Source organism: Schistocerca gregaria, chromosome 4, assembly GCF_023897955.1.
Source record: "Schistocerca gregaria isolate iqSchGreg1 chromosome 4, iqSchGreg1.2, whole genome shotgun sequence".
Classification (NCBI taxonomy): domain Eukaryota; kingdom Metazoa; phylum Arthropoda; class Insecta; order Orthoptera; family Acrididae; genus Schistocerca; species Schistocerca gregaria.
Genome location: NC_064923.1, coordinates 564952077 through 564968077, shown reverse-complemented (window position 1 = coordinate 564968077; position 16001 = coordinate 564952077). Strand labels below are relative to the sequence as shown.

At 38.1% G+C, this 16001-nt stretch overlaps 2 protein-coding genes across 2 annotated transcripts in view; one reads left to right on the top strand and one right to left on the bottom strand.

Annotated features, from left to right (window-relative positions):
- Window positions 1-9888, bottom strand: part of LOC126365795 (outer dense fiber protein 3-like) — a 50752-nt gene extending 40864 nt beyond the window's left edge. Inside the window, exon 1 of the mRNA XM_050008377.1 lies at window positions 9681-9888. Coding sequence (XP_049864334.1) covers window positions 9681-9729 — 49 coding nt within the window. The 5' untranslated portion in view covers window positions 9730-9888. The remainder of the gene's footprint in view (window positions 1-9680) is intronic.
- A 2393-nt stretch (window positions 9889-12281) lies between these two features.
- Window positions 12282-16001, top strand: part of LOC126365796 (outer dense fiber protein 3-like) — a 52628-nt gene continuing 48908 nt past the window's right edge. Inside the window, exon 1 of the mRNA XM_050008378.1 lies at window positions 12282-12519. Within this exon, the coding sequence (XP_049864335.1) occupies window positions 12468-12519 (52 nt within the window). The 5' untranslated portion in view covers window positions 12282-12467. The remainder of the gene's footprint in view (window positions 12520-16001) is intronic.

Sequence of the window (16001 nt, the reverse complement as noted above, 5' to 3'; positions counted from 1 at the left end):
AACACTGCCTACTTGTACTTTCCATACTGCTTCACTCATAAAACCAATATTTGTCGTAAGTAATTCAAAAGATGATTGGTGTAACCTAAAAATATCTGTGTAAAACCATTCTATCCCACTGTTTCATTACAATAGTATTTCACATTATCATCGTAACATTTGGGGACTTACTTTTGTTTTGGAATGATAGTTAAAGACTGCAGGAATTGAATTTTTAACCAATAATTGACTCGGGTACAACTCAGTACAAGAGCTCAGAAGTGCATGCTTAGTGAACACCTGATTCAAAACAAAGGAACTGGATGATGCAATACGTGTAGTGGCAATAAAACCGTGTTCTCAGGTATGATTTGTTCCTAGGGAAATCCAGTGTAGCCAACTTCAGCAATTTACTGGTGACATGGTAGTCATGAATTAGCAATTTCAATATTTCTTTTACAATAATGTTGTTTTTCACACTTCCCACTATTTCTACAAACTGATTCTTTTTGTGTGACATAATGGAATATTTATAACAATATGGAAAAATTTTCAAAGGTATCTATGAGGAGGCAATACTTTAAAAAATTATAATGTCCATGCTTGGTTGCTGTTTAAAAGAAATTATTTACAGTTTTTCTGAGACGTTGATGAGGACTAAAAAAAACTAAAAATTCCTCTTTAACTAAAAAAAATCAAGCTTCCACTGCAAAAACTGTAGGAACTATTGCATTTTTAAATTATAAAGGAGCTCGTCTATGAAAGCCTGAATCTATACAACTTCTTTTTATCATAAGTGAAAAAGTAATTGACCTGCAACATTTACATTTTGTAAATGTGAATATATCTAAGTAAACTTCTACTGCTCAAAATTTCAAGGATTTGCATGACGATGGGTGTCATTTTCTAAAATTTCTGGGTGATTTGACGTGGAATGGCCCAAAATCCAATTGGAGAGGGTAAAACAGCAGATATAAGTACTAATGTAGATCAAATTACTACAAATGGATTAAATACAGCTTCACCAACACTAAGAAATGAAAAGGTCCCGGGATGTGATGCTGTAAGTTCTGTAGTGGTTAAGTATTTGTGAAAACAATGGAAGATACATTTGTAAGGTTTTAAACTCTTGTTGCAATTACCTATAGGTGGTGGAGAAATTAAATGCAGCATTAATGGGCCCTATATTGAACTCTGTAATACCGACGACAGCCACAGGATGTGGCTTCACGTGTTACCAAACGGTCCGCGCAAGTGACTCGCTGTACACGGAATAATGTGGCAGTCTTCGAGCGGAAGCAAGACGCAAAACTAGACGCTACGAAGCAAAGTACATATTCCCCGCCATTCTTTTGGATCTGCAGTTTGGACCGGCATTTACTAAGTTAAAAGTACGTATTTCTGTTTAGCTGTTATTCTGAAACCAAAGAAAAATCCGGATAATGAATTATAATTTCAGGGAAAAGAAATAGTACTCTGACTTGTGCCGAAGACAGCTAGGCATTTGAAAGAGTAATTGAACGGAACTAACAGTGTCTCTCAAGGAGGATATAACATGGAGATCAACTAAAGCAAAATATGGCTGCTGGAATGTAATCGTATTAAATCAGGCAATTCTGAGAGGATTAGACTAGCAGTTGCGACGCTAAAATTAGTAGACGAATTTTGCTACTAAAAGAAGGGATAGATTGATAGGACACATCCTGAGGAAAGAAGGAATTGTCAGTTTGGTAGTGGGAGGAAGTATATGTGTGGGTGTGGAGGGGAGGGGCGGGGGGAGGGGAGGAGTAGAAATTGTAGAGGGAGACAAAGGGGCGAATATAGTAAGCAGGATCAAATTGATATATGTTGCAGTAGCTATTCAGAGATGAAGAAGCTTGCACAGGACAGAATAGCGTGGAGAGCTGCATCAAACCAGTCTGCTGACGGAAGATCAGCACAACTTGTATTTACTGTTATGAGCGGTCTATTTTTAGCTACAATTTTGTTACAAAGCACGAGTGCTTAAAGAAACGGAATATCAACAGATGATACTTATCGTTTAAATAACACATGCTCTTACACCGAAAATCCAAAGAAATTGGTACACCTGCCTAATATCGTGTAGGGCCCCCGCGAGCACGCAGAATTGTTGCAACACGACGTGGCATGGACTCGATTTATGTTTGAAGTAGTGCTGAAAAGAACGAACACCATGAATCCAGCAGGGATGTCCATAAATCCGAAACAGTACGAAGGGGTGGAGACCTATTCTGAACAGCACTTTGCAAGGCATCCCAGATTTGCTCAATAATATTCACGTATGGGGAGTTTGGTGACCGGCGGAATTGTTTAAACTCAGAAGAGTATTCCTGGAGCCACTCTGTAGCAATTTTGGACGTGTGGAGTGTCACATTGGCCTCCTGGAATTGCCCAAGTCCGTCGGAATGCACAATGGACGTGAATGCATGCAGTTGATCAGACAGGAGGCTTATGTACGAGTCACCTGTGACAGTCGTATCTAGACGTGTCAGGGAATCCATACCACTCCAACTGCACACGTCCCACGCCATCACAGAGCCGCCACCTTCTTGAAGAGTCCCCTGCTGACATGCAAGGTCCATGGATTCACAAGGTTTTCTCCATACCCGTACACGTCCATCGGCTAGATACAATGTGAAAGGAGACTCATCCGACCAGTTTCCAGTCATCAACAGACCCATGTCGGTGTTGACGGGCCAGTCGAGGCGTGAAGCTTTGTGTCATGTAGGCATCAAGGGTACTCGAGTGGGCCTTCGGCTCCGAAAGCCCATATCGATGATGTTTCGTTGAACAGCTCGCACGCTGACACTTGTTGATAGCCCAGCATTGAAATCTGCAGAAATTATTTGTAGTCTTACCAGACAAAGCTACATTTAGCAAAAGTAATGAAAAGTATCTATGACAGAACATTTATTATAATTTTTAAATAGAGTGACGCAATCTGAAATGCGCAACGGTGGACTCTTCTCCTACTCTCTTTAATTTAAATGTTGACTTAGAAATAAATGACTACCAAATACTTAAAAAAATATCGCCACTCGAGACAATATGCTTTTTGCAGAACCATGTGATTTTAGGAGAGACAGAAGATGATTTACAACCTAGGCTGTACCTGCTTGTGAGACTGATAAGTGTCTACAATATTTCTACATCAAAAACAAATGTGACGGCATGCAGAAAATGTGAATCCGTTACGGTCAATGCAGTCATTAATAACAAAGTAATGGGGCAAGTTAACAGATTCCCTAAGCATGGGTATGACATAGTGACAAATCAAACGATGTTGTAACTACAAAGCTACTGAAATACCAGTACCTATTTGATGAAATAAAGTGACGTTTTAAAAATAGTGGAAGAGATGGGTTACTTACACTATATTACGAATGAAAGTACTAACGTTGTTGCTTAGATGTGGATTAAAGTCACTTACTAATCGACAGGTCAAAGGGAGAGAAAGTCCAGGGATGAGGTTTCCGAGCGCTGTAGTTGACTACACATTACTTGATAGGAAGAGAGATGAAAATATCAGAAAAGTAGTATATTTAAAATGAATGAAGAAACAATGAAGTACAGAAAAAGTGGAAAAAGCTTTTAAGAAGACTGCAAGAAACCAGAAGAACAAAATCACTATGGAACTATGAGTTAAAAGAAAGGAGATCGTGGAGCAAAGACAAGACAAACAGAGCACTAACATACTTGAGGGCGGAACAGACCAGGAATGGTTTAATTTTTGATGTTGTTATTGATTAAAATGATGAATAACATACAATCAGTTTACAACGGATTTGTGAACTGTTGTTCGTAGGGCTCCCACGAAAAAATGGAGCATAGGGGGGAGGAAATTCTTAAAAGTTATAAATTAGTTGCAAACAGCATAGCATACGTGCAACTAAGTATGAAGCTGCATACACATTGACTTCAAACTTTGATCTCAATCTGAAGTTTTCCAAGACTTGTGAAACACACTTGACAAATCGAACAAATGTTAAATGTATCGCTATTCTAAATTGAGCTATCCGAAAAGAAAAATGAAACTGTTTCTCTCCAATATGTAAGACGCCACAGATGAAATCACGGACGCATAAAGTAATGAAACTAAGGCTACGACAACTAAAATTGATGTTGAAATACAGCTATAATTATTACCCAATGATGATTTGCATCTACTTCATTAAAACATAAACAATACGCAGGAAAAATAGTACGAGAACATTCAATGGGCTTAGAATATATCAATGCCTTTGAAGATCCGCATAGGCAGACATTTAAGGGATTTAAATCAGACGACCGAGCGGTCATGGAGTGGATGTCCTCCACGAGTCAGAAGCTGATTAAACATTTGTGTTAAATATTGTCGTGCAAGACATAGAAAACCAAGTAGGCCCCGTCGTACATGAATTATACTGAATGTCTTACAGCTAGAGTAAAATTCTCCAACATTGGGGTAAATTAGGACATTAAGGTGGGAGCTGGATAAGTGGAAACAAGCAGACGTTATTGAAAGTTTCAAAAGGAGCAAAGATTGACTGAAAAAGGAGTAAGGAACACAATAGCATACGAATGCGTAGCCTTTACAGATGAAACAGTGAAGGCAGCGGAGAGGGTAAATTGGGGAAAAAGACAAAGCCCAGTAGAAATCCTTGGATGACGCACGAGATCGAAGTCGGAATGGCTAGATGAGAAATGCAAATATGTAGACAAGTGCATAAGTAGGGAAAAGATAGATGCCGCCTACAGGAAACTTAAAGAGACGTTGGGATAATAGAGAAGCAGCTGTGTGTCTATCAACACCGGAGATGCAAGCCAATACTAAACAAGAAATCTAAAAGTGGTAGGAATATATTTTGGGGCTATACGATGTAAATAAATTTTTAGTTCACGTTATAGAAAGGGAAGATAAAGTAGCGAGCAAAATCTGAAAGAGGAGGGAAAGACAGTCGAAAAAAGGTTCCTAGTGTAGTTAACATTCCCTCAGAACTATTGACAGTACCTTGGGAGAGGCAGCCTGACGGGGAAAAATTAAAAGCTTTGAGGTTTACTGATGGCATTATGAATCTGTTAGCTACTGACTTGGAAGAACAACTAAACGGAACAGATTGTGTCTTGAAAAGACGTTATAAGATGAAGATGAACATCAACGAAAGTAAAACAAAGGTAATGAAACATAGTCGAATTAATTCAGGTGAAGCTGTAGGAATTAAAGCAGGAAATGAGACACAAAAAGTAGTAGATAAGTTTTGCTATTTGGGTAGCGAAATAACTGAAAATTGCCGAAGTAGAGAAGACATAAAATGAAGAATGGCTACAGCACTTAAAGTATTTCTGTAAAAGAAGAATCTGTAACATCTATCACAAATTTAAGAGTCAGGAAGTATTTGCTGAAGGTATCTGAACGGAATGTAGATCGGTATGGAAGTGAAACGTGGATTATAAGCACTTCAGACGAAAAGAGAGCAGAAGCTATTGAAAAGAGGTAATGCGGAAGAATACTGAAGATTAAATGGGCGGATCGGATAACTAATGAAGTGGTACTAATCTAATTCAGAAAAAAGAAATTTGTGGTACAACTTGATTAAAAGAAGGGATCTACTGGTAGGACACTTTCTCAGGGGTAAAGGAATTGTCAGTTCTGTAGTGAGAGGAAGTGTGTCTGTGTGTGGGTTCAAATGGTTCAAATGGCTCTGAGCACTATAGGACTTAACATCTGTGGTCATCAGTCCCCTAGAACTTAGAACTACTTAAACCTAACTAACCTAAGCACATCACACACATCCATGCCCGAGGCAGGATTCGAACCTGCGACCGTAGCAGAGTCGCATGGTTCCGGACTGAGCGCCTTAACCGCGAGACCACCGCGGCCGGCTGTCTGTGTGTGTGTGTGGGGGGGGGGGGACTGAAATTATAGGCGGAGACCAAGGGACGAAAACAGTAAGAATGTTCAAATGGATGTATGTTGAAGTAGTTATTCGGAGATGATGAAGCTTGCACAGAACAGAGTAGCGTGGAGGCCTGCACCAAATTAGTCTTCGGACTGAAGACCACAACAAATTGTTAAACGTCTGTTACCTTAAGAAGAAATGTTTACAAAACAATCGAGTCATGTGTGATGTTAAGGATCCCATACACTTTCAGTATTTATTGCACATTAATATCGGATCAATATATTGCGTTAATTCGCTAGGCCAAGACCGGAAAAATATTATTGCGCAATACGAGTGCGAAATGCGACCGTCGCGAACATGTCGGCGCTCGACGACGTAGAGCTCGCATGTATTGTGACTGCAGTCGCTACGTGCTGCAGAAGAAAAGCAGGAGGAAGTGGCAATGTGCGGAAAAGGGTCTTAAAAGGCGTTGTACACGCGGCCGCACTAACATTATAAGAGAACTTGCAGCAGAGCCAGATCAGATTTCGTTACACCTTATGCATACTGGAGTGTGCGCTGATATCAAACTTCCTGGCAGATTAAAACTGTGTCACGGACCGGGACTCGAACTCGGGACCTGTGCCTTTCGCGGGCAAGTGCTCTACCAACTGAGCTACCCAAGCACGACTCACGCCCCGTCCTCACAGCTGTATTTCTGCCAGTACCTCGTCTCCTACCTTCCAAACATTACAGAAGCTCTCCTGCACACTCCGCTGCAGAGTGAAAATCTCATTCTGGAAACATCCCCCAGGCTGTGGCTAAGCCATGTCTCCACAACATCCTTTCTTTCAGGTGTGCTAGTTCTGCAAGGTTCGCAGGAGAGCTTCTGTAAAGTTTGGAAGGTAGCAGACGAGGTACTGGCAGAAGTAAAGCTGTGAGGACGGGGCGTGAGTCGTGCTTGGGTAGCTCAGTTGGTAGAGCACTGCCTGCGAAAGGTCCCGTGTTCGAGTCTCAGTCCGGCACACTAAATCTGCCAGGTAGTTTCAAGCAGTTGTAGTGTTATTTCTCTGCACTTAAACTCTTTCGTCAAATATCTCTACAGCTAGTCACTGAACAAGTATTAAATATGTTATGAAACTACATTACCGAATGCACTTCAACAGATGATTACTTTCACTTGTTTTTCCTGTTGTATTCAGATTCATATGGCGTCGCTGTATCAATTGTTTGCATGTTCGGCAGGATAAGACTTGTTCTGACCTGTATTGCACAATACCACCCTTACATGATGCAATATATTGCGCAATACATTGAGCGAGTGTCATATTTTTAAACCTCAGCAGGGTCCTTCGACATATTGTGCAAACCGTCAATTCCGCTCTCAGACGATGAATGCAATGCTCAGTATTGCGCAATAAATATTGAGCGTGTGTGGGCCCCTTTACACTTAGAATATGAGCCGACAGCTTGTATTGTAAACTTGAATTTACTCACTTGAAACGTGTAGTTCAAGTACAGTAGACCATTTAATTAATATAAACTTAAGGTAAATTATTGAAGATCAACAAATTCATAACCTCGGTATGCCCTCAGTATCGAAAATGTGATGAGCAGCCAACAGAATATTCCGTCACTGTTGCATAATAATTTCACAGGTATTATAGATTTGTACCACTACCATTCAATAAGTACGGTGGAAGTACGTCTTGATACGCTAATTATTCTATGAAACATTAGTGACAAAAAATTACCGTCCACCTGTTTATTTTACATTTTTAGATTTCTGACAGCCACCTACATAGTTCAGGAATAATGGCGGTTCAATATTGTGTGAGTTTCCTTTATTCGTCACATCAAAATTATTTAACAGTGTGCCAGAAATCTGTGCTTTGTACTCAAACGTGCGGTAAGGTTTGTAAAAGCTGACGATTTGAAAGGAAATTATTTTCCAACCTGGCGGTACTTACTCCGAGGGTTAATACAAAATTTCATGAGGGATAAAAACAAAATGACTACGAAACTAAATTATTAAGTTATTAAATTTTTAAAATATCTTCACTATTATTACTGTTTCATAAGACTGCGATTTACCAATAATTTTTCAGTATTAACGTCAACGGTGACACAATGTGGTGTATGTTACAGGTTGTGAACGAATGTATGGACAACATCTTCATCACACTGTCCACTCACTGTACACATACTTTGTACATTACTATTATTATTAGGGGAGGTGGTCAGATACAAAGCAACGGCAGCCTGACGTCTTCCAATTTCTGTCAGTTCAGAACTAAGGTCTAGCAGTGAACTGCTTTATAAACAATAAATGTAGTGCACACATTTTAAATTAGGTGATTTTAAATGGGAGTGCAGAGTACGGATGAAGCAAGTGTCGCTAAAGAGAAGGGTGGTGCAGAGGTAGCATATTTTATAAGAATTGTCCCTCCTCATTGTGGATAGTTAGGAGTTGTAGTTAGGGCTGGCGACGCACTGAGAACTGTTCTCTTTCAATCTAAAGTTTAGTCAGATGCTAATATTGATTATGGTGAGGGGAGGGGTACTAATTAATATCTGATTACACTAAGGAGCAGTGGAATCAGAAAAACTGAAAACCACTTAGACAGTCAAGGCTATCCTATTACCATGAATGCTTCCAAACGATCACCAGCGAAACTAAAAAATATCCTGCAATGTAAGGTTTATAAGTGAAACACCTACCAGCCACACGTATGGTTTAAATAGTTTTAGTTGAATCAAACCATGACCAATCTCGGATTCCTTACAAATCCATCTACAGATGTTTGTTACAGCTTCCGTCGTTTTCCTGATAGATTTATAGCAATCCGAAACCGGTTATGTTTTGATTCAAACAAATCTCTGTAAACCCCACTTGTAGTATTACAGCCACGGTTCTCAAAATGTATTTTCCACACTATAGCATCCTGCACCTCTTCTCGCTTTGGAATAGGGGTTGACCAAGCGGTATGTGGCAGATGTCCTGTAATTACAAGTAGACGTCCACTCAACATCAAGACTACACTATTTACAAAAGCAAGGCGCCAATAGGAAGACGAATACTAAGTATCGACGCACAGTAAAGGATAGTATTATGGGAAAACACAATCAAAAATTCCTTCTAAAACCACGTTTCACACAATTAAAGCGAAAAAAAATTGTGCTCTCTATAATACACATGAGCTTTATCTTGAGTCTGTACCGAATAAAAGAAATAATTTGTGTCGGAATAACAATAGGAGACGTATTACCTGCTGTCTTTTGTGTCTGAATCTTCGACCAATGTTTGTTAACAAAAAATCGTTAACGAAAAATCGCCTTCTGAAGATCCTGAGACAAAAGCTAACGCACTAGATGACAAGAAGGAGCAACGAAAGCCCAGACAATAGGAGACATAAATTACGTCTTCTTCAGATATTTGTTGTATTGAAACCAGCAAACTGAATCTTTAAAGCAGTTAATCAGATATGATCAATCATTACCCATAAATATGGCAATTTTCCTTCATCAAATTCATATATTAATTGAAAAGAAAGAACAATTTTTTTCTTAAAATTAATCTACTGTTAAACCCGTACAGCCACAGAAAATCTGTTAAATATAAAAACGTGTTTGTATGACCTATAGTTCAAAAGGTAATTTAAAAAATCCTGTAATAAAACGTCTGTTGCGCATTTAATTTTCTGAGAGTATTCAAATACTTCCTTGAAATACGTGATTAATTAATTTTCTGTTTGTCTACATGCTCTAAACCCTAACGTATATGTTTCACCAAGGCACATGGCAATAAAATAAATTTACCTCGATTTCTATTAACAGGTGGTAGTGGAGTTTTCTCTGGCGTAGGCATGATTCTCCTTAAATTTTCTAACCACGAAAAAATGAAGGAATACAGAAATTTTAACTGAAAGTAGCCGAAAGGTTGGACTGTGTTTGTAACCAGGGAAACTTCAAACAAACCAAGCCATTACCAAAGATAACACAATGTCGTTAAAAAAAAGATGGTATTATTTTTTGTCGTGCCCGAAATAATCTGTTGCTGCTATGGGTCGATGTGTGTAATTTACAAGATTGTACTTGTTGGACGCACATGTAACAGCAAATTGTTTTACGAATTAGATGGGAAATGTGCAAATCGTTAAAACCGGAAAAAAAGTTCACCGATTAATGTGACATCGAGTACATGCTTTGAATTGGATCTTCCTTGATATAGACACAAACCGTGTAACGCTCGTTTCACAACAATTCTTGGAAACGTGACGTCTTTCTGACGTCAAACAACATCGACGACCGCGCGATCGGCTATCGTTAGCATTCGATACGAGCCTCAAACAACATTTCAAGCGTGCATACTGGAGAACTATAAAAACACGCCATTCCTCGAATGATTTATTTTAATTATTATTATAATAAAAGATACGTAATGATTTATTAACTGTTAATGCCTTTATATAATAGCCCTCTCTTAGGAGTGAGTTATTACCGCCAATAATTTACAAATTAAGAGTGAATCACACTTGTTTTATAATTTTCGGTATGTCGTTTCAATGTAATGGAGCATTGAAAGTTTATCACAAACACATCACCATTATCATTAAATGTCACTTAATATCGCATCAACGATACAAGGCTTCAAGATAGAATATGATAACTAAGACAGGAGCGACACATTACATAGTTAAGTAATGAACAATGTCGTGGTTTCTGCAGCCAAAAGTTGTTGGTTCACATCCTATTAAATACATTTTTGTCAAGTTAGCATTGTTAACATGTTAGGTTTGTTTCTTATGAATGTAATACAAGTATGTTGTGCAATATTGGATATTATTTACATTGAGTCTGATCTGAGAACGAACGATGAAATAAATATTTAGCGATTTCCGAGTATGTGGTTAGGCAGGAAACTAAGAGAACAGATTAAATTGCTGCGAGTGAATCGAGGAGCAATAATACAGTATTCATATTCTTCCTTGGCACAAAGTCGACATCCGATCATGTAGTCGTGAATACTGCGCGTGATGACAAAATGATATCACGTTTGCGGAATCGTGATGAGACGAGCATTACCCACACAATTCATGAGCGTAAGCGCATAGTGCCATCCGCCTTCTTTTTTTACCTCCATGGCCACTACGCTGAAACGCCTACGCTTTCGGAATGACGAGAAAGGCACATGGTTTGCACTGCTGACATGCAGACATAAAAGCGTATAATACGTAAATAAATTGTTACACAGAAAAATATAAAACACAATTACAAAAAATAATTACATATGTTTATCAAATTTTCGATTCTACGTTTACATCTATGCAAATTGTTGGTGCTGCATTAATTCATCGTAGTAGAGTTTTGAATGACTTGTAAATTTGTCGTTTGAAATTTATAATAGCGCCCTTTGAAATTACAGTGCTTTCATTTTCACCTGAGAGTGAAACAGGTCCTTTAATTTATCTATATAAATCCGTCTAGTACATAATATCAATCTGAGAAATTTCACTATTGCTTCTGCAAATATTATAGCTCCAATTTTCCGCTACGTATTGTTTTATGTGTGTATTGTTTTCCAAACACCATAAATCGCAAACAAAAACTCAACATAAGGAACAGAAAAGAGAGAATCCAGAATCCAAGTACACATTCTCTACGTAAATAGAACTGGCCCGCCAATAGGACAAACGTCTAAATCACCTACGGAACTTTTGAACGACTTCTTGGGCAGATGTATGCATAGCACACATATTTCGGCTCTGCCGCATGGTCAGTGCGTTTTATTTTCCTTATTAAAAGTAGATTATATTGAAAAACGAATACATCAAGATCTTATTATCATTGTCAGTTTCACAGCATTTTTTTTCAACATATGGACCTCAGCGTCATATTTGTTTATGTGTGTGGTAGTCTGCCTTAACGACAAGGGTATTTACTTTAGGGAATACTTTCACTTCACACATTTTCCGCATCATAATCCTACGCTTATGAATGAGATTACTAGTGAGAGTGTTTCGCAAGTACACTAATCGAGATAAGTTAACTTTATACTTTTTCTCCACAGTCCACTACCACGTACTATGCTTGTTTTGCTTGGATCTCATCGTACCACAACAAGCTAATAACCAAATATAATTTTCAGATTATTAATCAGATTAATGGAGATGATACGGGGCAGAATTTTTCGTTTTGTTGAAATTATTATATCTATTGACAGCTCATCGGTTAAACTCTTATTTAATGGAGTGAAAACATTTATTTCTTGGACTATTAACAGCCAACACAACAGACAACTGATAACGAAATGGCGGTATCCCTAAAATGATTTAGTTAAACAGAATGTTGATGGCTGTGTCTGAGTCGGACCTCAGTAACAATATCGGTGGATAGTGCTTCTAAGCTCTCTGTACAGAGATTGGTTATATGTGGCAATATGGATACAGTACGCTGAATAGCAGAAGAATAGGAAGAGGTGTCCCGTTTAAAACGATAATAATTGTCGTCGAGGCTATATTCTAAACATTGTAAAGCGCGCTACTTTTTTCTGAAAACTTAATATGTTCTGGTAAATTATGTGTAATATGAATTCTAAGCTTCTCGATGGCTGAAAATGAAGAAAATAAGAGGCCTATGGTTGCTGCTGCCCAGAAGGGTAAGTCACTTCCACTAGCCAAGTTCCGTAGCAAGAGTGAGTTCCGTTATCGAGACCGTTAGATGGATTTGTGGTAGTATCGTTAAGGAAAAGTGAATAGTTTGGTTTCTAGCACCTGATGCTGTAATTTCGTTCGCTGGCAAATTTTTATTTTCAGTTTTAATTTATCTCTAAGAGGCTATACCTTTAGGATTTCTTTGGCGGGTACATACAATGAAGAATTGAAAAAGAAGCGTTTGGCAATTAAAGCCTTACAGTGATGAAGAGTGAGAACGTGCTCTTTTGTTTAACCACAAAGGAGCGTTACGTTCTATATGCATTATTGTTACTGTACGTCCGATGGTTTTCCCAGTGTCCTACCAAGGTATCGAAGCGTGCCATTAGTTTTACCCTCGACTTGGTCTAATTTAAACGTTCTACTTATTATTCCCACACATTAGTACTAGTAAGATATGTCTGATATAGTAGTTATGTCTCATTAATAACATAGTCAGATACAAGTTGCTACATTTTTCGTTTTATGAATTGCACTTCATTATGTTTCTCCATATTTAGCGTCAGCTGTCGACAATTACGTAATCCTGAATGTTTGTTTAAACCTAACTAAGAATTATTATATCAGATAATACATCGTAGTAGATAACACCCTCATCTGCAATAAAACTGCGATTGGAGAGACATTCACTTAGTCATCCACATACATTTGCCATAAATTAAATAAAAATCACGGAAAAAGCCATAACTGTGACGGACATTAGGAAGTTTCCTCAGAACCTCATGATCACAATATAACATACTTAGAAAACTGGCAAATACAAACTATTAGCGTTGCAATTCGCTTACGTCATCAGCAGGGTTGTTACAAATCTTTTTTATCCGTTATTGATTGCGAGTGGCAGGTGTTTCACAAAAATCGAAATACCGATTCAGTACTCCATGAGACGTTTCATCAGTTGTACTCGTATATTTTTTTCGTGTTCGTATTTCAATTTGTTTCTCTCACATAACGTCTCGCTACTCTTATGCATTCGTTCTCATAATGCACGTCTCAGAACACCGAAGATAAGGTGTTACAAAGAATACATGAAGAAATACAGCAAGTGACGAATTTTCAGCTATATTTACGCCGAAACGACCCTCACTCTTTTTCCAACTTCAGCTGTTCTAGTAGAGGCACATAGCTATCGTCAGTCTTAGTATGTCACCTGCCTTTAGAATGATGGAGTTGACCCGTGCAAAATACGTGGGGCATTCCAAACGTAAGGGTCATAAAAAATATATTCGTTAGAACAATTTTCGATTGCTTGTTTCAGTTTCCTACAAATCTGCTACAATATAAAGAACTTTCAGGTGTGAGCAACTACAGTTTAGAGACATTGTGAATAACAACAAAAACATTCAAACCTTGATGGACGTAAGGTCCAGCAGTTACGGAAAACACCGTTTTTTCCACGTTTTTAAACATGTTTCAATACCTCTGTGCCATCATCAGTGGGCTTCTGTTTTATTTAATCTGTAATGTGAACATTTTTGCTAAATGATTACAAAATTATGTCGATATTTAGTTCAAACAACAATTCGTTTCTTTTTGTTAGCACCTTGGCTGTTTTTCCGGACCACTTATGTATTATTTATTACAGGTAGCCTGTCATCTGCAACCAAACGATGTTGATGAGCAGTTTTGTAGGGAGTTAACCTATCTTTTTATGCTCTAAACGTAATTTAGTTTGTCACGATATTTCACACCTATATTCATTTTTGTGTGGCAATCCCTTTTATCTCAGCATCATGGTGAGGTACTGTGAAGCACACGTAAACTTAACACTCATTTTCACCAAATAAGATCGTAAAAGCACTTAACAATTCACCAAAACACACTGTAATCTTGTTCACCGGTGAGTTTGACACCAAATTTGAATTTTGTTTACATTTCATCTTTCTATGTGTGTGTGTGTGTGTGTGTGTGTGTGTGTGTGTGTATGTAACCTTTTTAGCTGTTTGTGTTGTCTTTTTTGTAAAGTTCCTTTAACATGTTAAATAGTGTGCCCTTGCAGAGTGTAGTGTATTGATTCATGACCTGTTTTCCTTCTGCTATTGCCTTCTGTATGTGGCAGTTTTGGCCAGTTTGCTGTATAGGCTGTGACTGGGGTTTAGTATTGTTTCTATTGTAGTTGGGTGATGATTGTGACCACCTAATAGTCCACAATCACCACCCAGATACAATAGAAACAGACTTGAGAATACTAAAACCCAGCCACAGCCTATACAGCAGACTGACCATTGAGAAAAACTTCTACAGACAGAAGGCAATAGCAGAAGGAAAACAGGTCATGCATCAATACACTACACTCTGCAAGGGCACACTATTTAACACGTTAAAGGAACTTTACAAGAAAGACAACGCAAACAGCTGAAACATCTACACACACACACACAAAGATAAAATGTAAACAAAACTCAAATTTGACGTCAAACTCACTGGTGAACAAATGAACACGGACTGGGCTGGGACACACAACAACCACAATTACAATGTGTTTTAGTGAAGTGCAAAGTGTTTTTACGACCTTATTTGGTGAAAATGCGTGTTATGTTTACGTATGCTTAACAATACCTCACCATGATGCTGAGAATAAAAGGGCCTGCCACACAAAAACGAAAGTAGAAACGAATATAGGCGTGAAATATCGCGACAAACTAAATTACGTTTAGATCATAAAAGGATAGGTTAATTCCCAACAAAATTTCTCATCAACATTGTCTGGTTGCAGATGACAAGCTACCTGTAATAAATAATACACAAGTGGCCCTCAAAAACCATGCAAACTGAGTGTGAAGGTACTAACAAAATGAGACGAATTGTCGTTTGAACTAAATATCCACATAATTTTGTAAGCACTTAGTAAAAATGTTTATATTACAGATTAAATAAAACAGAAACCCACTCATGGCACAGAGGTGCTGAAACATGTTTGTAAACGTGGAAAATGTGTGTTTTGCATAACTGGCGGACCTTACATCCAACAATTTTAACTGCAAACACGGTAAACACGCAAACACAAGGAGCTGCATATCCAGATGATGAATAGCCTTTCAACCCTTAGTAACAATCCAAATTATGATAATAATCTTAACAATTAAAAAAGTTTAGCAAGAATGATAAGGTGTCTCCAAAAGCCGCATAGCTGTATCAAGTTCCATTATTCGCAACTACTGGTGTCACGTCAGTATAGACGTATCTTCAGGTTTGTCTGCCTAGAATACACATCAATGCGTGAAGTCGAAAGGTCTTCTACAGCTAGTGTCTACCAGATCCTGTAATATATCCTTAGGGGTGTTATCCGTTAAGCTAATTTTCAATTTTTTTCCGTTCTCGACGTTTTGGTTCCATACTAGAGTATTATTTTTTGGGTGATATTTCCTATGTATTCATGGTGCTATCTCTAAACTTTAGCGAAATTTTAGCATTTCATCCCAATTTA